The sequence below is a fragment of the Phaenicophaeus curvirostris genome, chromosome 7 (assembly GCF_032191515.1).
Source record: "Phaenicophaeus curvirostris isolate KB17595 chromosome 7, BPBGC_Pcur_1.0, whole genome shotgun sequence".
Taxonomy (NCBI): domain Eukaryota; kingdom Metazoa; phylum Chordata; class Aves; order Cuculiformes; family Cuculidae; genus Phaenicophaeus; species Phaenicophaeus curvirostris.
In genome coordinates this window covers 31281272-31302569 of record NC_091398.1, presented here as the reverse complement: position 1 = coordinate 31302569, position 21298 = coordinate 31281272, and the positions used below count along the sequence as shown (strand labels likewise).

Genomic DNA, 21298 nt, shown 5'->3' with positions numbered 1-21298 from the left:
CTTCTCAGCCCCTCACTTGCCCTGGAATAGCCTTCACCTCAATAACCTGTGCAGTGGTTATTGGGTAAGGGTATTTGGCAAGCTTGAAAAGAGGGAAAGGAAGCTGGATGAGGGTGTACGTAGCTTCATATTCTCAAAGGCACTAAATATTGGCTCAGAAACCTGGCCACTGAGCCTTATAAACTGTCTCCCAAAGCCTGCAAAGGCAAATATGCACTAGCAACAGACGCTTCCTCCAGTATCCCTGGAAAAGGGGTAGGGACCTGAATCCTGGAGGAGGAACATTGGGATTAAGGTGGGGAAAGGTGCTGGTTTAAAGCAAACCCATCTGAAACATCTATTTTTTAAATAGGCTTCCCCCTTAGCCCACCCATGTTCTTTCCCAAGCCTAGAGAAAGCTCTGGAAAGTGCCAGAGCAGAAAGATCTGCCTCCTAGCATGTGGCAGGCTTTCTTCCCCAGTGACTACAGTCCCCTAACCACAGCTCTCCTGAACCTCCCATAGGGTATTAAAAAGCAACAGCAGACAGCAGTTTTTCCTCCGGATTGCTATATTTAACTACAGATCTCCAAGTACTCTCCTCCCTTTGCACTCCTCTAGAAAAGCCACACAGAAACATGGAGAATGACAGCTGCTCCTCATTTCTGTTGCAAGCATGAAGACTGAGTTTGCTTACAGTGCCTTTGCTCCAGGGCTCCTGAACTGCTGCATGTACAATAAAAACCATCAGAGCATACACAGGAGGAGGAAGGGAACACTTTTTTTTCTCCGTCCCAAGAACTCAAGGTACTAAATGTTAATACTTGGAAATTAGCAATTGCCAAGAACAAGTTCCCCACCCACCCATCCACCCTAAGCTTTGAAGTGTTTTCCTTCTAGCTTTACCTTGGCACGCTGGCCAAGTAAGTCACAAGTTTCCGAAGGTCTTCCTGTCTTATTCTGTCGTGATTGCTGCGGGCTGGGAAGGTCAAGACAGGACCACCTCGTTTATCACGGCCACCTGCGGAAAATAAAGGATTGTTAGAAAATCAGACAGGAAGCACACGTCAAAAAAACTATGTGCACTGAGTCGATAAACTTAAATTATGGCACATTCAAGAGCCTCTGCCCTCTTTGTAGCTTTTAGGCTTGCCTAATTGAGGAAGACGTGCTTATATTTGCTGGAGCTCCAAAGTGGGGAAATAAAAGAAATGCAAGAAAACCCAACACACAAGGAAAATTGCTACTAACATTTCTTCGGACACACTCTTAATCCCATCAAATCTAGGGTAACTGCCAGTCCAAGTAGGCAATGCTAATGAAATCCTACTGTGGCGGTAGTTTTAAATTGGGCAACACTAAGAAAGGTAAAGTATTTCTCACTTTTACTCAGTGTGGTGTATCGTTCATTTCCTGACAGTTTGCAACATCCCACAAGTTAGAAGTGATGTATTCCAGTAATGTTTATGCAGTAAGACATTCTAATCTATCTGGCAATTCACTAGAAATTGAAATTTTGATTAGGAGTTCATGTCTCCTATGCTTTCTATTTAGAGAGTTCTGTTGGCAGTTGGAATGATTTTTGGTTTAGTTTGGTTTCTTTCCTGTAGTTTTCCTGCCTTAAAATCCATTCCTTTTAAATTGCCACTGTCTGGCACTTCATGTTTTACAGCAATTGTCTAAAGGCTTAGCCATAAAGGAGTGACTCTATCCTGAATTACACAATCATAAATATATGGGTGAATACAAGCTATTCTTCAGCACCTTATTTCATTCTCTGCTGTGAATAAAGTTTAATAAGCTTGAAACTGAAATCTAGTGCCTCACTCAATGCTCTTTTCTTTCTTCACATATTATCAAAGGATTATTTCAGGAATTGTGTGTTGTTAGAAACGTGTTTGCATTGTTATCTAGGAAAAATTCTACAGTTCAAAAAGCTAGCACAATGCTGCAAGGACCTTGCAAACAAGCTGTGAAAATGCAGATGAGCTTGCACTTTTCCATAGGAAGTACAATCCTTTTAACAGAAATATCGCTCCTGAAAAGGGAAAACTACTGTGCTTCTCTAAACTTTTACCTGGCTAACAACAAGAAAAAGCTATGCAGGGACATGCATATCTCCAGCATCAACCCACGCCGTGTTCTGTCGCGTAGAACACAGGACACGTGCACTCTGTGGGGCCATGACTTCTGTAGAGGTCCCAAACACTCTAATTCAGCAGGAGGAGTCCTAAAAGGTTCTGCTATAAGATTGGATAGGCATGAGAGCATACTTGTGCCTGGAAAGAGTATCCTGGATCATTACAGGAAAAAGAATTGCTCCAGAGAGAATTTGAATCAAGAATCAAGGAGGTGCCTCATATGGCTCATGTGGGTGGGCAAATGAGAAACCAAACTGATGAGATACATGCACAAACCCCAAAGCACAGGATTTCCAGCTGTCCCTGTTTACAGGACAGAGACATTACTAGTACATCCAGGTCCCATCTGACAACATACCCTCTCTCCGTTTTATCCTGAAACTGTCCATTCAGTTGATGCCATGGTAGGTACAAGAACACCTTCTGACACAAAGTGTCACTCTATACTACCAGAGTCACACAGAAGAAGCTAAAGATAGCAATGTTGTTATTTTAAACATTTATATGTATATCATTTTTTAACAAATTGCCAAGACCTGGCTGAAGAGTTTTCTGTACAAGTCAAAGCATCTTACATAAACTTCACCTATACAGATATAGATACAGTGTTACAGTTCATCAGTATTGAAATTCCTATAGTTTTCAATAGATGCTATATACTTGAAGGACTACATCATGCAACTTTTCATTGGAGCCAGGCCACATCTGATTTGTCCAAGTCTACAAACGGAGAGTAGTCAAACAAGAGATGCCTTCATTATTTTGAGCCCTCATGCAGCCAGGGGCACATATGGAGTACAAAACCTGTCCTGCATAATCTCCATCTAAATCTCTGGACCTGATGTTTGCTTTTGGCTTCACACCACGAAGGAAAGGAAAATCCATGAGAAATCAGTCTCACCTTGGCTGATCTGTGCCTCTGCCACATAATGGGAGCAGGGGTGGGGGCTAATGTAACAAGGATTCAGTTTACAAGGAAATAAGCTCATTTTTATTGTCTGACCTGTATACATATATGTGCATTAAAATCAAACAACAAAAAAATAATCTTCATTTTAAGCACATTCCCACTTTGTTGAGGTTATTTCATGCTAATGTAACAATGCCAAAACCATTATATTATGCATGATGTATCTAACAGAAAAGCAAGCCAGCCAACAGAATGGCAAACCAATGCAGTAACGAAAGCTGGAGGGAATTTTTTTTCAACACAGGAAGCTTTTCAAGGTTTTGAAAAATTTCCCGTCATATCAAGATGTAACCAAGACTTTCAAAAGTTTCCAGATACTCACTGAAGCAGAGACTTGAACTTGAATTGCATCCCAGAAGAATATGCTACCAGCTACTTACTCAGGCTCCCTCCCTTCTCCCATCCCCATTTACTTAGGTATTTCTACACTGTGGAAAAATGCTAAGAAATAAGATCAGAAGACATCCAAGCCCACAGGATGTCATCCAAGCCCAATCCTCCACCAGGATACAAAACACTCAGAGTGGCCCACAAGTTGCCCACAGCCCAGCAACCCTGATCATTCCAATGCTGCCCATTCACCTCAGCCTGGTAATGACCAAAAATTGTGTTTGTGGCCAGGGATCCATTTCCTACCTAAAGTTCTACCACAGCAAGCTCAGAAATCAAAAATAAGCCTGGTAGGCTGAAAAATTTTTAAATGGAAAATTCTTGACCCTTTTACTAACAGTAACACAAGCATTTTGGCTACAAAAATGGAAACAGAGTCCAGAACATTCTTGTCCTGTCTTTGCTTCAGGATAAAAATTCCCCCTCAACAGTTCATCTAAAGTGTCCTTAGAGGCGCAGGATATAAAAGGCTCTAGCACAGAGTCAGAAGTTAACAGGACAGACCAAAGAAAATGAGTAAATTCTTATGGGAGAAGGAAGGTCACGTGATGACCCAATTGGAAGTTTCTGGATGATGGAAGGATAAGTAAGTGCCTGGACTTACTTATTCATTCTGGTCCTATGGCACAGAGGAACAAGGAGACATGGGGCAAATCTTAAGAAATGCGAGTTTTAGAGGCAAAAGTTTCTCATTTGTGATAAAAGTACTGCTCCATGCTTTGAGTAATAGGGTGAAATTATTATTACAAGTGCATCAGACACATTAAAATCCTTCAATTGTTTCTAAATTATTCATGAGAAGTCCCCAATTTTTATGGATGCTTGTCTAACTTACAATTTCATGAAAAGCCTATATGAAGAAACATCAGGTTTCTTTCAGAACAAACCACAGTGTGTTCAATCCTCCACAAGACTCGTAGAATTCAGTAACCGTGGTTTACTCTCTTAAATAAAAAACTCTTGCAATTTATAACCATGAATCTCAGCTTTTCTAGGTGGACTAAAAGGGATATTTCCACCAGTGAACTTTAGACACCTAACATGCCTATATTAGGGCCCTGATCTCCTCTAGCAGAGCCTCCAGACTGGTAGCAACAGCCTCCAAAAGAGAAGAAAATCTTTTGGCACTGGCTGTACAGGGAATCTGTACCTTCCCTCTTCTTTATTATCATCTCTTTTTTTACAGAGGGGAATAGTGAGGTATGAAGAGGGGAAGAAATTCATCCCAGATCCCTTGGCAAGTCACTTGAAGAAACAGGAGGAGAAGCAGGGTTTTCTGACTTAGTCCACTGTGTTAGAGCTCCACAGTGCTTAGACTAAAAGCTAGCAACTAAAACCATTATAGAAACTTTGTCTCTGCTTTTAAGTAAGCCACTCAAGGAGGCTAATCTTGCCCCAAGTCAGCCTTGATCTCACCACCAATTTTACATGCACAGTCCCTTCCCAGAGCTACCCAGCATATTGTTTTAATAGAAAATGGAAGCAAAGTGTCTCAATTTCTCTAATCAATATCTCCCAGCTTCTGCCTCCCACTGGGCTCACAAGCGTGGGATGCAATAATCAAACATGTCATTAGGTTTGCTAAGTACAGTTATTAAATGCTAAAACAAACAACTGATAATTTCTAATCATTTTTCAAAGTGGGTTTTCATGGGGTTTGCTCTGATTTAGAGAGGCAAACAGATGGTCTACTTATTAGTGCTCTGGCAAAAGGAGTCAGAAAAACATGTGTCCTTCAGGGCACAAAGTACACTGAGAACAAATATTTAGCCATATATGTCTTGCATTCCTCCTGAAAAACCCTTTGTTGGTGCCCTTGCCTGTAATTGGCTTGCTTGTCAGTTCTTCTCATCTCCCTTTCTTCTAGCCTATGCAGAAACCATTGCTAGGTTCAACATTTGTTCCCAGAAGAAGGATTACATCATTTTTCCTCCACAAATCATACAGAGGATATTGCAGTGATGGCACAAGGCATCACAATGCATACCACATTAAAAGAAAACACCAAAAAATACTGTGCGGAAGGAGGCAGCATAGTCAGTGACCCAGTGACCATTTTTCTGGTCAGGCCTGCAACCAAAAGAAAAGGGACTCCAACCACAAGACCTCTGTCCTGGCAGTTGCTTGAACTGACATCTTAATACTCTCAGCATTGGGCCTAAATGTTTCTATCTATGGTGGCTTCAAATGCCCAGAGGTAAGTCAGGGTGTTGGTCAACCCAGAGCATTATTAATGTAAACACTATACGCAAGCCTTCCCAATTTCAAATCCCAATGTACATCCATTCTTGATCATACACAAAAAAGCTGAGATTGAAGGTTCATTTAATCCTATGTAAGACAGGAAATTATCAGTTTCCTTTAAAGCTGCCTTCTTGTGCAGGACAGGTAATGATTTTATCAAGCTTTGTTTTCAAGCTTCATGTCTCCAGTTCACTCAGCCAGTCTACCATGGTTACCTGCCTGCATTTATCTATATTTTAGAGATTCAAGCCTTCTGTTTCCTTTCAAACTCTCTTTATAAGCATGAATTCATAAGGATTAACTACAGATTCAGACAAATCTCCACACATGTAAAGGCTCCCAAGTACCTTGTCTAAGGTCCTGTGACACATCGGCAACAGCCAAGAGTACCACACAGCATCTCTGGCCTCCATTCAGATGTCTACTGCAGTTCAAAAGAATACATTGATTCATCTGACCCCTGTACATCGTAAACTGATCAATCTTGATGCTGCAGACTCTGCTGAGACCATAAGTGAGTTTCCAGAGATGAAATATTTCTCAAAAGGTATTTCAGTCCAAAATATGGTGAAAAAATGGATGATAATAAATAGAACTAGGAGATGGAATGAGCTCAGCTGATGTCCGACACCTCGCTAAAATGACAAACAATATGCTCTGGATTTCTAAATCTAACTGACAGACTTCCCAGGAAAGAAAAGTATCAGGGAATTGGTAAGCAGAGTCTTAAAATAATATTCCTTTCTCTGTCATAGCTGAGCTCTGTGAGAGTCTGCTTGCTACCAGACCTTCTCTGAACAGACCTCTATACTAAAACTCCTCCGGCTTCAATAGGGACTCATTTTTCCCAATGTTCATATACAGAATTACCTGCATAGGATATACAGGATCACCCTCAAATTCAGTTGGTTCCAAAGCAGGTGATTCTAGGGCAACAGTGATGGAAATCTAACCTCCCACAAAGAGCCCACCTGTAAATTAACACAGCTTCAGTCACCAGGGATTGGTCCTCCAGCATGATGCTCTTTGCAGAATCTCATATCCCAGAGTCAAGTGCCTGAAACAAATCCTAGTACCAAATGTTTGCAACATTTCATCTAGGACTAATGACTCCAGAAACAGGGCTGCACGTCCCCTCCAGAAGATTCTTTTGCAGAGCAGATCAGAGCAGTGGCTGTAGATGGGATGCTTAGTGCAGCCACTGGGGAATCCCGTTTCCCACCTGATGGATTTGTTCCACAACAACCCAGAACAACTGCATGGGTCTGGAGACCATTTGTTGTGGTTTGTAATACACCTTCAATGATTTACGCAAGTATTTGTGGGTACTTCTTTGATTTTAAATGTTTACTTGCCAACAAGTTTCTGGGAAAATTGTCTCATTACCCACAAAGAAAGTTATTGTCCCAAAAAAGGAAAACTAAGGAAGATTGAAACTCATTAAGACAAAGGAAGAGCTTCTTTCTGTGGAAGGCAAAACTTCCAGAGAAAGACCAGAGGACTCTGTTTCTTCCTCTGTAAGAACCTGGTTTGCTGTGTGGTATCCAGGGAACACCAGTACCCTCCTCTTCAAAACTGACCCTTACGCACACCTATGTGAAACTCACTGCCTTTTGCCCCAGCTGCAACGTAGCATTTTTTATTTCACGACCTCTGTTGCAGATATATGAGAATAGCTGTACATATTTAAAAAACAACACAGAAAGTGGACAAAATAAACCCCAGATCTTCAAAACTAAAATATCCCAGGGTGCATCCTATTGCCCCTGGAGAAGGGAAGGGAACAAAACAGCACACGGCAATGCCAGTGACACTGCTGTCAGTGGTACTTACAGGGAATCCAAACTCATGCCACTGAGCATAACACTGGAAACTGTACAGAATAAGTCAAAACAAAGAGAGGCCACATGCCCCCTGATCACATACTGTCCTCCTCATTTGAGATAAGCACAGAGAAATAGCAAGGGAAAGTTTCTTACGTTCATCAGCAAAGTGAAATACGTGATAACTGATTCAATACAAGCAGCTACTCAGGTTTGCTGCATCACAAGAAGTAAAGTCCTCAACAGCTACAGCCAAATAGAGGAACTTGCAAATTAATGAAAGTTCAAGGGAGAAGTCAAGGAAATGGACTTAAATAATTGCTATTAGGAAGTCCTTTCCCCCTCCGGCTTTAAGAAGAAATTCAGCCTAGAGTTGGAAAAAAACTGGCAGATGAAAATGTTTCTGAAATTGCACATCCCTGCAAAGTATTTCCATTTCAAATAGCTTATATTTTCCTGCAAAAAAAAAGTATTAAAAAACTCCAACCACTGCTAATACAGAGAGGATGTCCAGGTGTGAATTTCAGTGCTTCTTGTCAGTTAAAACTGTTTCATTAGGAAAAAACATAAGCCTAAAAAGGGCTTTCATAGATATAATGAAGTTTTCAGAGGTGACAAGTCTCGTTAGTGGGACAGAACAGTAAACCTTACTGCAAAATGACCAAAGTTGATTGTTACCATATTAATTATCTCAGGTGCTACAGTCACCTCCCTAACATCCTTATATTGATTTATAAGCTACCAGCCTCGATTTCGATATAAGGACAACTCTTGACTGCCTGTGTAAATGAAGACATGGACTTTGCTGAGATACATATGGAACTCATGGTGTCTTTAAGGACTAGACAACCCTGAGGGCTGGAACAGGATGGTATGTATACAGACCTTCTTGCTTCACAGGCTCAACTCCTTCCTCTTATTGTTATTTCAAAAGTCCCTGTCACTAACTGAAATGCTATACCTATATGACAGGATGCAGAGATCCATCAACCAGGAGTCCAGCGTGTTTGGACGACAGCCACAGATGTTATTTACATCTCACAAGTTCTTGAGAGTCTTTTTGGATAGATACTTTGATTGCGTTGATTTCTTGCCCAGTTTTTTAAGGCATTTGACCCTTTCTGCCTCTTCACAAGGCAGCACAGGTTGCATCACTACTCTCACACATCTTAATTAAGCAAGTACATTGTAGGAAATACTGGCGGATCTTGGCAAGCTACTAGTGTCCAAGGGCCAGGACAGTAACTGCTGGCAGGGACCAGATATTCTCCACAGAAATTGCTTAATTTAGTCCATGGTTACTGTTAAAACCAAAGGAAAGAAGTACAGCAACTGATTTTGCACATTATATTTATAACCTGTAAAAGAAATCAGAAATTCCAGGAAACATTTTGATTTCTGCTCTAACCTTAAAGTCCCAATGAATATAACTATATGGCCCCTACAGGTAAAGGCTCTTCTCTATCCTCAGAAATAACCTAACATCCTTTAAAGCAAAGGGAAAAAAACAAAGAAGCCCCAGCAGGCTCAGACCTCTTCAAAAGACCTGGAAACCTTACAACTTAAAGTTCCTCATTTTCCTCTTCAAAGAAAAATCTGTATCAATGCAGTAACAAATTCTAGATGAAAGCATGATGGTCCAAAACTACTAGGAAAATTCAATAGCTAAGCAATGGTATGTTTTTATAATAACATATTTCCTCTTTTTGGAATTTCCATTGATTTTGAATAACAGCAGGAAATGGTATAAAAAAGAAGCTATTTTTCAGTAACAAAATATAGAAGAATTGTTGATGTTTCACTTGAAATTTCCATTCCAGAGAAAGAAGAAAATGGAAACTCTTAATCTAAATAAAAACTTTTTGTGCAAATACAAAGTGTTTATATCATTCAAACATTAAATATTTTGGTTAGTTCTATTCCCATTCCAATACAAATTCAAGTGTCCACAAATCAGCATTTGAGACCCCCTGAAACCTGGATCTGAACTCTTCTACTGCCTGGAGGGCCCTGGGATCTTATTCCATCCATTTCTCTGAGGAGTGAAGTTGCAATGAAGTCCATTGCAGAAAAAGAAAGAAATGGTCCTGCAGCTGTGGCCCTGTGTACCGCTGGCACTAAGTGACCTGTGGTGTCCTCAGACAAGTTTTGGAGAAGATCAGTGTCTTTCTCTCTAAGTGTCTTTGATTCATCCTGCTGGCCTAAATTTAGTGAAACCTAATTGCAAAGTCATCCTTTTATCTGATCTATTTACACTAAAATTCCTCCTCTGAAAGACGTTTTGGGAAATCTCTCTCTGTTTTCCCTTCAGGCTCTCAGGCAGTCTCAAACGTTGCCATGACCCAGCTCATAAGGCTGCCTCTGAGATATGTGGGGCTGGGGTCAGGGAGCTTTTGAAGAACAGAGATCGGCAAACTGTGACCATCTAATTCTCCCTGCACCGTGCCTTTTGCTGCCCAAAGTCCATTGAAAAGCATCTCACTTTACTGAACACACACTGGGAGCTTTGCTTGTCACAGCTGCAGCAGCTCAATGGTTTATTACACTCTTCTGCCTTTTGCTGTTGATTCCTCCGTGTTCAACCACCCTCTCAGAAACTCAGCCAGCCTCCTTCTTTGTACTCCTGCCTCGGCAGACAAGCAGACAGCACCTGGATGACAGGCAGGAGCCCACGCGCTGACGCTCTGCTGAGCCTCTGGGGAATGGGAAGTGCTGGGAAGGATCCTGAGAAATTCTTCTAGGTGGGATGTGGAGAAAGTGCAATGCTTTGAGTAAGACCCAGAACATTAGTCAACTAACAAGCTTTTCAAGCCTCAGTATACAAAAGGCTCCATGCACAGGAAGGGAACATGGTAACACTCTCCCCTCCCTCTCTTGAGAGCCTCATGCGCTTCATCTTGTATTGCACTGATCAATAGAAAATCTCCTATAAATATAATCAAGCAGCTGAACAACATCTCAAGTTAAACCCCTCTTCTAAAGCAGCATCTGCGTTTCCTAGGAAGGACTGTTAGCCCAGCTTCCAAAATATTTCACCACCTCTCACTGAAAAAAACCCACCAAAAATAATCTAAATAAAGGCTTTATTTTCTTTCCTCTGCATTCATCTTCTCAAAACACAAAAATCAGTCTCTGGCCTGTAGCTCGCTCCCTAACAGTTCCCAAAGCCGTTCCATTGCTGGAAGCAACACAGTAAACCATCCATGCAAAGCCAAGATTTTATTAGCATTTAGGCAACAAGCAGGCAGCCAAAGCCTTTCCCCTGCCAGCCCCCTGCTTAATCTGCTTCACAAGGTCAGTGATGGAAGCAATCAGGCGTTGATGGCCAGGATGAACCGTGCTCCTGACTGCTCAGGCTATGGTTCTACTTATGAATGCTGGAATGGGATTTTTGGGTGCTGTTTTGACACACACACATGAACTCTTCTCAAGTTCAGTCTAGCTTATACACGAGACCACTGAAAGAAATCAAAAACCAGTTCCAGGAAAAAATCCCAACATTATCTACCTCTTGACCCTCCTGGGGCGCAGGGATGCAGATGCAGAGCCCTGAGCCTGCTGCTCCCTGCTGGCTGAGCCAGCTGAGGGCAAGGGCCAGGCACAGAGCTCCAGGCACATTGAGGCTGGATGAATCTGTGCCTAGACGGTTAGAGCTGCATTTCAGCTGTGAAATTAAGTGCATTTCTGAAAGCTTGAGTGCTCCTATGAGAGGCCACAGCTGTGCAGGTAGGTCCTGTTGTGCCTGCTCTGGAGCAGGCCAGAGCTGGTGTCACTAGCCTGCCTGTTCTGCCCTGCAGCTCTGCATGGTCCAGGTGGGGACCAGCCTCAACAGTGAGACACAAAGTATGGTATTAGACCCTGCCTGAAGGAGCTTGTTTGTTCTCCACAGCTTTCCTGTCGAATCATGGTCTGAAAGACAAGCTGGTGAGCCACAGCAAATGAGAAAAGAAATAAACTATGTAACTGAGATGCTCAGCTGAGATTTTTTTGTGTGCGCTGATAAATTCTGCTACTGTAACGAGAACTCTCTTGACAACTTTACTGTACTATTATCATTAAAATTAACTGTAGAATAAAACTCTGAAGCTCTGAACTTTTCCTTGAGGAAGCCTGATTACAAACACAATGTGCTCCCAGAGTGTGTGCTACTACAGAAGGATTTTTTTATCTTGCAAAATCCAGATATTTGATTTTTCTATGGTGACAAACATTTTCTTTTCCATGCCCAAAGCATACACTAGGAAGGTATTACGTTTTCATTAAAAAGAACCTAGCTATCAAGTGTAGTGCTCAAATCCCTTTCTTAACCTGCTGTATTGTAACAACCCAGGGGAAGACTGAGCAGAACTTACGCTCTGGGCTGGAAGGTGGTGCTGGGACTTTCGCAACAAAACACCAGCGGCTCAGAGCATTTTATCTACAAAGGCCCCTGACAATTGTTGTCCATAGTCATTGTGTTTGGGAGACCATGGAGAGGAGATATAAATCCTAGGACCGCTGCCTAGCTAGCTGTGTCAGGAACAGGTTTATTTTGAGCGGACATAAGTCTGGAGGCTGGTGAGCCTACAAGGAGCAGGCTGTCCCTTGCCTGCAGCGGATCACGAAGCAAAGCCCCAGGGGATCACGTTGGCACAATGTTCAATGCGCCACACAAGGCAAGCTTGGCCCAGGACAGCATCTAATGAGCTGATGATTTACTGTGAGATCCTGTGGCTCAAGGCTGAACACAAGTGCTGTCAGTGAGAGGGGCTATGTAAATGATCCAGACAGGTTGTCTCTATTAAATATTCCATGAATTACCAAATGCTCCTGCAGCCATTTCCATGTGAAATAACAGCAGGAGCCAGGAATTGAATTCCAGTACAATCTTTGCATAAGTTCCTTCCTTTCACTCCTCCAGAGCACCTGGCGCAGCTTCATGTTATAAACAAGTCTGCAGGTACACTATGTTTTGATGACTACGCTCCCTTCTCTGGATCAGTGAAATACAACAACCACATAAAACATTTCAGGACACTCAGAATGAGACATCAGTGAGAGGTTAAGTAGTCCTGTATGTGAGTACTGTTGGGGTAGTCTTGGATTTTCACACAAGCCTTTTGGTGTCTCACAAATGTTCCTTGAAGTTCTGGATTTTCCTGCTGTTGGTCAGGAAGTTTAGGCTTTATAGAACCACAAATCTTTTGCCCAGTCACTGCTGAATTTTGTGATCCCTGAACCATTTAACTGTTGCTACATGGGAAGACATCTCACGACAACAATCAGTCAAGATGAAAGCTTTTCCTGCCTGGCCAGGCATCTCCATCCTCATGGGCCCTGCTCCAGTGGGAGAGCCAGGGATGACAGGACTGGGCACCCAACAGCCTCCCTGTCAGACAAACAAAACAAAAAGCAAAGACTGCAAACAAGGGGGGCGGCTGTTTTTGATGCAGATTTTCTCTTTGCAAGACGGAAGATCACCAAAGGCAGTTTGAATGGTTTGCAATCATCAGAAACACTGGCTCTGGAAATACTGTGTTTTTATGTTGTCAATTTGAGTGACTTCATGCAAGATTATGATCACTTCAGACTTTCTCTTCTCCCTCTCCCTGACAAGTTGTAACTCACCCCAGAAACAATTTAATCCAAGCCATTCCCAAAGCTTTTTCCATGTTGTTTCATCCTCATTCACCCCCAGGTCCTTGAGATTTATCTCCTGAATGAAGGCTGTAAATCTTTGTACAGGGTGGCAGGAGACATTTGAGTGCCTGAGTTATTATGCAAATGCAGCATCAATGGTACATTTAACTGCAAGTTGATTGGGACCGCAAATGAAATACCAATCATTTATGGGTCTGAGCGCTTCCTACAAACAGCAGTTAATATAGCCACTGACCTTGAACCCCAAGTAGAGTCCCTGAACCACCCTGAATGCTGAGACAGCATAGGTCTGGGCTGGAGCAGAGAAGCTGCATTTCATAGCATTTGTGCTGCTTGTTTACCTGTTTCTCAAAATATGAAGAAAATCGCCATTGGCCAATTTCCAATACTTTGAGTATTACTGAGCCCTCTTCCATGTATAGACCTTTTCTTAGCAGAAAAGCTAATTTAAGTACTACCAAGACCAAACATGAAACTGGTCCCTTGTGGCTCTGCAGCTCCATAAGGACCAGGATGCGGAGGGCAAGCACTCATGCTGGGTTAGAGGATCCAGAAAAGATGTACTCACCTGACACAAAGGCCACTTTCTCCTTTAGTATAGGAAGGACATCAGCAGCTTTCAAACCATCATTTCTAAAAGTACCTGCGAAATAGAGAGAAATAGGAAATCCACATTAGAAGAGAGCAAGTCTTTGCTCCCAGCTTCACAAACACTCCATGATTCTCAAAATCAGACTGGAGGAGGTCTATAAATTACATAAAAGGATGAGAAGACAGATCCTAATGGCTGATACACAAACAGCATAAGCGTCAATAGAGATATGTTTGTAAAAAGAAAACACTGAGCCAGGAGCCTTCTCCCTTCACTGCTTTGAAAACAATCAAGGCAAAATTGCAGAGACTATTACAGCACATACACATACATTTAGCATCACCCCTTGAAACAGATTTGTGCAGGGTTGGCTTAAAAAAGTTTTTTCCCTTTCCTCCTTTCTGTTCTACACAACACAGCTGGAGATGGAAGGGCTGAAGGTGGGGACCATGCTCAGAGGGAGGACATGCTCCTTACAAGCCAGCCAAAGTTTCACGTGGGTAAGTAGTGGTATGAAGCCACTGCACATCCTCATGTAATTCATGCTGTTTGATTAGACATTATATATACCTATGCAGGCCTTCCCTGCAATTCCAGATTCTTTCTTGTCTCTTGAAAGTTCACCAAACAAATCCCAGATTGTTACTCTCCTGGAAGCCTTAGGAAAAGAAATGCTGATGGTTTCAGCATTTTTCAGCAGTATCTTTATGCTTTGCAAAAGATCAGCAATAACTGATCACACCACGGCAGTCCAGACACTGCTATACCATCAGCACTATTACAAAACATAAAGTAGGTTTGAAGGACATCTTTACGGTTACTCTGAAAAATAACTCATCCATCACTGGGTAGTGAATACCCATCATGACAAGTGATCTTCCATATGGCATTTATTCTAGCTCACCAAAGAGTACAACAGATTTGAAACTCTGCATTTTCACTTTCTGCCTTTCACAAGCAGGCAGTAACCCGCATTCTTCCTAGATGGTACCAAGGCAATAGGATCTGCTCACTAAGTAGCTTTCTTGACTAGCTAGAAGCAGGGCAACTTCACTCCAGCCATTACACCTTCCTAACTGAACACATCAGATGACACCTCATCATCTGGGTCTGAAAGCAGGAATAGAGATAAAAGCCCCTCCCTACATACCTTCATTAATTTCTTGCATTATGAAGCCTGCAAACTTACAGTTGTTTAATCGGTGCAGACTTAAGGAACAGACAGGATAAAGACTGTAGCTGTTTTCAACTGCAGCTGAACCTGTGTACCTACAAGCATCATCATTATTATTATTATTATTATTGTTGTTGTTGTTGTTGTTGTTGTTGACTTATTGATAATAGCAAATGAAGTATCATTTGCCATTCGCAGCTGAACTGTGCAACAACTGCCTTGTACATGCAAATACAACCCTCACCAGTGACCAATGGCTTCACCTCTCTGTCCACACACACTCTCAGTTGCCACCTCTGTGACACTCGGCTCCAGAAGATGAACAAGTTCACCAGCTGAGCCTACGCTTGTGAAAATCAGCACGTACAGGAGTGAGGTATTTCAATGCAAGGCCAAGAGCAATGTAACTGCAATTTGAACAGGCGCTGGAGCAGGGTCCTGAGAGATCCCTAAAGAGTGCTCTGTGTCAGTAAAGTGTTTTAGGACCTGGAAAATTAGTCCTGATTGCCAAACACTTTTTGTGTTCAAGTAAGTAGAACTTTGTGCATTCTGTTAAAAGTATGAGACCCTACTATTAACTTCTTTTTTAACTTCTTAAAAAGAATAACCTCTCAGACCCTAGGCTATGGCCAGCTCTCACATCAAAGGCAGGAACCAGCCCGCCACAGGCAATATTTGGAGTTTAAGCAACTATACATACAAGCACCATATCCAGCTGTGATGCAAATGTGAACAGCCACCATGCTAGACACATCATGATGGCTTGAAGGCACTGAAGTGGAGTACTGGGCCAAATTTCTCCAGCTGCAAGACCAGCAGTGTCAGTGCAAGCTGAGTTTTGGCCAATGTTTGTTAAATTTGTCAGGGAAACAGCAAAGTCAATTCTTAGGCACTTAACTTAGTAGCAGTCATTATACAAATGAAGTCCCAGTGAACATTACCAAAAAACTGTCAGCAGGTGTGGTATTTGTCTATGTAAAATACACAATAAGGACTTCCTAGCAAAAGAACACTATACTGAGGGTCAAAGTAAAATTTCAAATACTGTCCTACAAGGACTGTATCTCGTAGAGTTGATATACATGGAGGCAAGGAGAAAAATGTATGATGTTTAAAGCTGGTCACCTTCTGAGCTGTAGCAGGTCAGGCTGCAGGCAAAAGGCTTGCTGCTGACAGCCCTAATGTCCTGACTGTACAGAGGAAAGAGAAGAAAAGACACAAATGGGGACAGTACTGCCAGCATGTGTTTTGACCCTTCTCAGTATCACACTCCAAAATGATGAAGGAATTGGAAAATTGTGAGCCCATCCTACAACCAGGGAATCAACAGAAACTCCCCAAAGCTGCAAAGCTTCCCTCAGGACGAGGTGACATCTCTGCTGTGGGTGATGTACATGCTCATTCAAGTGGCAGCTTACAACCTGCAGATGAGGTCGTGGCCACTGTTTTCAGAGATTGCTTCAGCAATCAGGGACGAAGTCCTCTCTTTAGCAGCTACATCTCAAATCATGCTGTCAGGCTTTCCAGCAAAGGCTGGGGGAAGGAATGCATAAATGGGAAAAACAATGGCTGTAATAATGGCTCCAAAAGCAACAGCAAATCTGTCTCCAGGAAGGCCCAGCACAGCAATGATGCATTCCCCAGTTCATAAGTTATTATAAGCATTATTATAATCCCCCAGCTGTTTCTAATACATTTGTTTTGTTTGTTTGCGTGCTGGATCCAAAGCCGTGCCTGCATAGCACCATCTAATTTTTGCCACAGAGTTCCAGCTACACAACCACTTCTAGCCAGTTTGTCACTAGACAACGATGAAGGCAGTACTTTGTATCCTGGCCTACAACTCTCTTCCACCCCTTTAAGATATGAGCCTTTCTGAGGCAAAACAGAGAAGGACAGACAGATGAAGGAAGGACAGGCTGAACACTGAGCCAACCTGCCAACTGTCCAGGTGATGGATGGTTACGAACCAGAGGACATTCAATGAGCACCCCAAGCACTGAGCAGCTTATGCTAAATGAAATGAAGGCACCTTAGCATAAGGCCTCACAGCTTTTGTACCAGAATTAAAGCTAACTTTGCAGAAGAAGCAGCTATGGTAAATGACGCACTGTCTTCAAGGTTTCTCTTTGCAACAATAGAGAGTTGTTCTGCCTTATACTCCTCTCATTTCTCAGGGGAAGCTTTCCTCGGTAGTCCTTGACTTGTTACTCTGTAGTCTATCAATTTGTAGACTGAAATGCTCACATAGCTGTTTCTCATGGGAAAATATAATAATGTATTGTAACTAATGATTACTTGTTGCTAATGGAGAATTGTCAAATCAGCTTGCAAAACAATGGCTTGCTTGAGCTAAGTAAGGTATAAAATGTGTTATGAACTTTGATTAAATGGCTTCACTTGAATCATATTGATCACTGCATGTTGTCCCATTTTCTTCCGTCATCCAGGCACTGGTTTGCTGCATTCCTTATCATCATAAGCAAAGGACTCCACAACAGTGCCTCTCTTGCCGCTATACATGCAAGACTTACTATGATTTGCAAAGGAGCTTGAGCTTTGCAATCACCTCTTTACCAAAAGAGAGGCATAGAGGGCATGGTGTCATGTCCGAGTCACCCTGCAGCCCCTCACACCTTTATCATTCCCTGGCTTAACGTGCTATTTGGGTAGCAGGGACACTGTGACTCCCTACAACCTTTTATTACTCCAATAACATGAGGAGAAAACACAACATGCCTGCAGGAGCAACTGACAGAATAATGTATTCTTGCAAATGACATGGATCCTCAGAATGGCTGAGTCACTTTTCAGGGCACAGCAGCATCGCACGTGCACAGCAGGGATTCCCTGCGTGGCAGAAGCAGCTCAGTTTTAGGTGAGATGCTGTAATGAGAAGCCATCTGGGTGAGACAAAAAGCTTAAGGCATGCTTCCATTTTCAGTGCAGCAAACTTGAAACTGAGAAAAGAAAATTCCCTTTCCTTGCACAAATGCCCCAGCTGGCCTGTGGAACTCACTACCATAGGATGCAGGGGTCAGCAGCTCAAGGGGCTTTCTGAATACATCAGAGATCTGCAAACCACAAACATCTCCAGGGAACTGTAAAGATTAATAAAATAAGCAAGAGTTTTGTAAAGAATAAAACCCTACAGGCTTTGAAGTGAAAACCAAACGCTAACTCTTCGAGTGAAATATAAATTATCCCTGGAGAAAGCTCTGCGGGCTTCAGGATTTCTCTCACTCAGCAGAGTGCAGGGTCTCTGCTCAAGACACCATCTTGGGCTAGAAAGACCATGGTCTGCTCAAGTGGCTTTTCCTAGAAAAGCTAAAGTTCTAGTCTGGAAAATGCAGCTCTTGGCTTCAAATAAAGATCAGCTGCTGGAAATGTGGAAATACTTTCTATACTTAAAAAAAGTATGCGTAGGCAAGAAGGCGGCCTCCTGTCAGAGCACTGCATGGGGCTTAATCACTTGGCTCCTTATGCCTTCAGCAGGAGTTGCTCATCCCAAGTCCCATGCAATGTTTCAGTAAAAGCAGCCCACATTCTCATAGCTCTCAGAGCAGATTTGACTATATAAAAACTTTGGCATGAAGTTTCTTTAGCCAAACAAAACTGAACTCCTTGGGCTAAACCCATACCTCAAGGAACTCCACTGGAGTCCAGGAGGCAACAGTGGGATTAATCCTGTCCATACTGTTTCTTTCTTCTTCCCTCAGTAAAGGCCTGTCTTGTATTTTTCTCCCCACACGTTTTTGGAGCAGTTACCTCCAAGATTTATCTATTTGTCTATTTGCCTTCCTAACTATTTTTTTTTCCCACTCAAATGCTCAATGGATATTATTTTTGTTTGCAGTCTGGTAGCATCTTGGCTTCCTACTACGTACAAACAGAAGGGAATCTGATGTAAGCAGACAGAGGCAGCACAAAGGAGACTTATTATTCCCAGTGTAGCCTTTGAAAACTGAGACACAGAGATTGACTTGTCCAGTGTCAGACAGAAAGTTTGTGCAGAGCTGAACTGTCATTTCCCCAATGTTTCCTCAATGCTTTTCTGCTACAACCATTCCTTTGTTTTCTGGTAGAACATAATCTGCCTTTTTCTCTCTTCACACTTCTTGCTTCCTCCTCCTGCCCTTCTCTCTCCATTATTCCTCTTTCTGCATTTCTACCTCAAACATTTACTTTCAGTATACGCTAAACTGGCTTTAACCCCTTCCTTCCTTTCTTGCACGCTATTGCCTGCCCCTGCAGGGCTGTGAGCCTTCCTAGTTTGATTGCTCTGATTTTCTACAAGCCATGGCGAAGGGCTTAGCCCAGGGCTGCTGAGGCCTTTGCCACTGGGATTTTGCTGCCTGAGGCTTATTGGTTCAGACGCAGAGAGGCCACAGCATGGCACAAGCATTTGGTTGAATAGAAGCAACATGTGCTCTAGACTAGTATTTTAGCACCATCTGGCAGAGATAAATGGGGCTGGACACTCTGCATCTGTCGATCACTCCTCTGCGGACAACAGCCTGATCCCCGATGAAAGAGCATTTTAGTGCCCTGAGCCTCCCAGGAGTCTGCGAGGCTCTCCTGCTGCCCTTCCCCACTGCAGGAAGCGAAAGAGCAGGTTTTGACTTCATGGAAAAAGGAAAGAAGGGAAGGAAGGGAAGGGAAGGAAGGGAAGGGAAGGGAAGGAAGGGAAGGGAAGGAAGGGAAGGGAAGGAAGGGAAGGGAAGGAAGGGAAGGGAAGGAAGGGAAGGGAAGGAAGGGAAGGAAGGGAAGGAAAGGAAGGAAAGGAAGGGGATGTTTGAATTGAATCTAAGAGCAGCTCCAGCCAGAAAGAATACAAAATTACTCTGTAGATATCATTATCAACTATTATTGAAGATTAACCCAGAACAAGAATCTTCACTAGCAAACTTATTATTCTCCTTAATAAGCAATAAAAAGTAATATCTAGCCTCACAGGAAGCATTTATAGTCCCAGGACTGCAGGTCAGAGTGTTGCAGGGACAGAGTAAAAGGCAGTTTGGACAAACATCGTAGCCCCAGGGAAGATTGGTGACTGTCTCCCCCTCCATCCCTGCTTCTATTTCTCAAGCAAGAACTTATTGCTTGGTGTTCCTGATATTTCTGTCCATCCTAAACAAATGAGTGCAGCAAAGAGACTGCATTCAACATACCTTCAGCAGGAAGCATGGCCACAAAATGCAACACTCATCTGGGGAGACCAGCAAAAGCAAATACGGACATTGCCAATATTTTCCATGGAAGCACAGCTGGAATTGTCTGTGTTTCTTACCATCTAGAGCAGGGGCTAGAGCTTGCTTTCAGCTTTGCAATGGGAATGTAAATAATCCTGAAGAACTTCACAGAAGTGTGATGTCTTTCCTGCTATATAACCCACACATTTAAGCTTGTGGTTGAAGTCTACTTACTTCTGCTCGTTTAAGTGTCTATAAACACAGGATTACAGATATCTAAGTATGCAAAGTGGGCAACAGGTACCTAATAGAGGATTCAACCATAAATCTACTGTGAATCTGATATCTAGTGCTCCTGCTGGTCTTGTACAGAGTAAATGTTTTTATGCCTCCACATCTAGTGCGCAGACTGACACACAGACCAACACCATAGCCCTAAAAATTGCAAGAACAATGGACATCAAATAGATGGTCTGCACAGAAAACTAATCCCACCGTCCCATATGCTGAGCACTTAATCCCAGCTGAGATAGTTATCCCAGTTATACTCATTGTATCGCTGCATTTATTCTAAAATGAAAAGATGAATGCCGTTTTCATATGTATACTTAGGCGCAATCCAAGACTAATATTATTTTTTCTGTGTTTCTTTATTCTGTCCCTCCTTTTATTAATTATACACCACTATTGCTCACTGGAACATCCGTCTGGTAGCAGCTATTGGGCAGCAACACTACAGGCTATCCCCACTTCCAAGTTTTGCCGGTGCTTGTCAGAGGTCCAGCTGCTTTTCTGCCCCCTCTACACCTACAGGTTGGTCCTTCCGACTTCCCACTGCTTGAATCCCTGCAAAGGAACAGCCACTGCCAGCACAGCCCCCTTCCCTCCCCTGCCTTTTATACAGAGAGAGGCTGGGCTGGGATTTGGGGGAGTTTGCTAATTGCTGAGATTGTTATTCCTTCCACGAGGTATTTGGCAGCATTGAGCCTCCCAGCACAGCCTTTGAACGTCCACACATTTAAACAGTAGCCTCAGCATGAAAGCAGCCAAAGAATAGGCAAGGCTTCAAGAAAGATACAGCTGCTTGCAGCGAGCATGCAAATTCATTAGCTTCTGTGAACATGTGGCCTCTAATAAACTGTGTTCAGCATGTG

General features: G+C 42.7%; 1 protein-coding gene across 11 annotated transcripts in view; it reads right to left on the bottom strand.

Moving 5' to 3' along the window:
- KALRN (kalirin RhoGEF kinase) overlaps positions 1 to 21298 on the bottom strand; it is a 514381-nt gene that overhangs the window by 336094 nt on the left and 156989 nt on the right. For all 11 annotated transcript variants that reach the window (XM_069861465.1, XM_069861454.1, XM_069861453.1 and 8 more), the window contains exons 2-3: positions 13755 to 13829; positions 885 to 999 (exon numbers count right to left, since the gene is read on the bottom strand). In XM_069861465.1, coding sequence (XP_069717566.1) covers positions 885 to 999; positions 13755 to 13829 — 190 coding nt within the window. The remainder of the gene's footprint in view (positions 1 to 884; positions 1000 to 13754; positions 13830 to 21298) is intronic.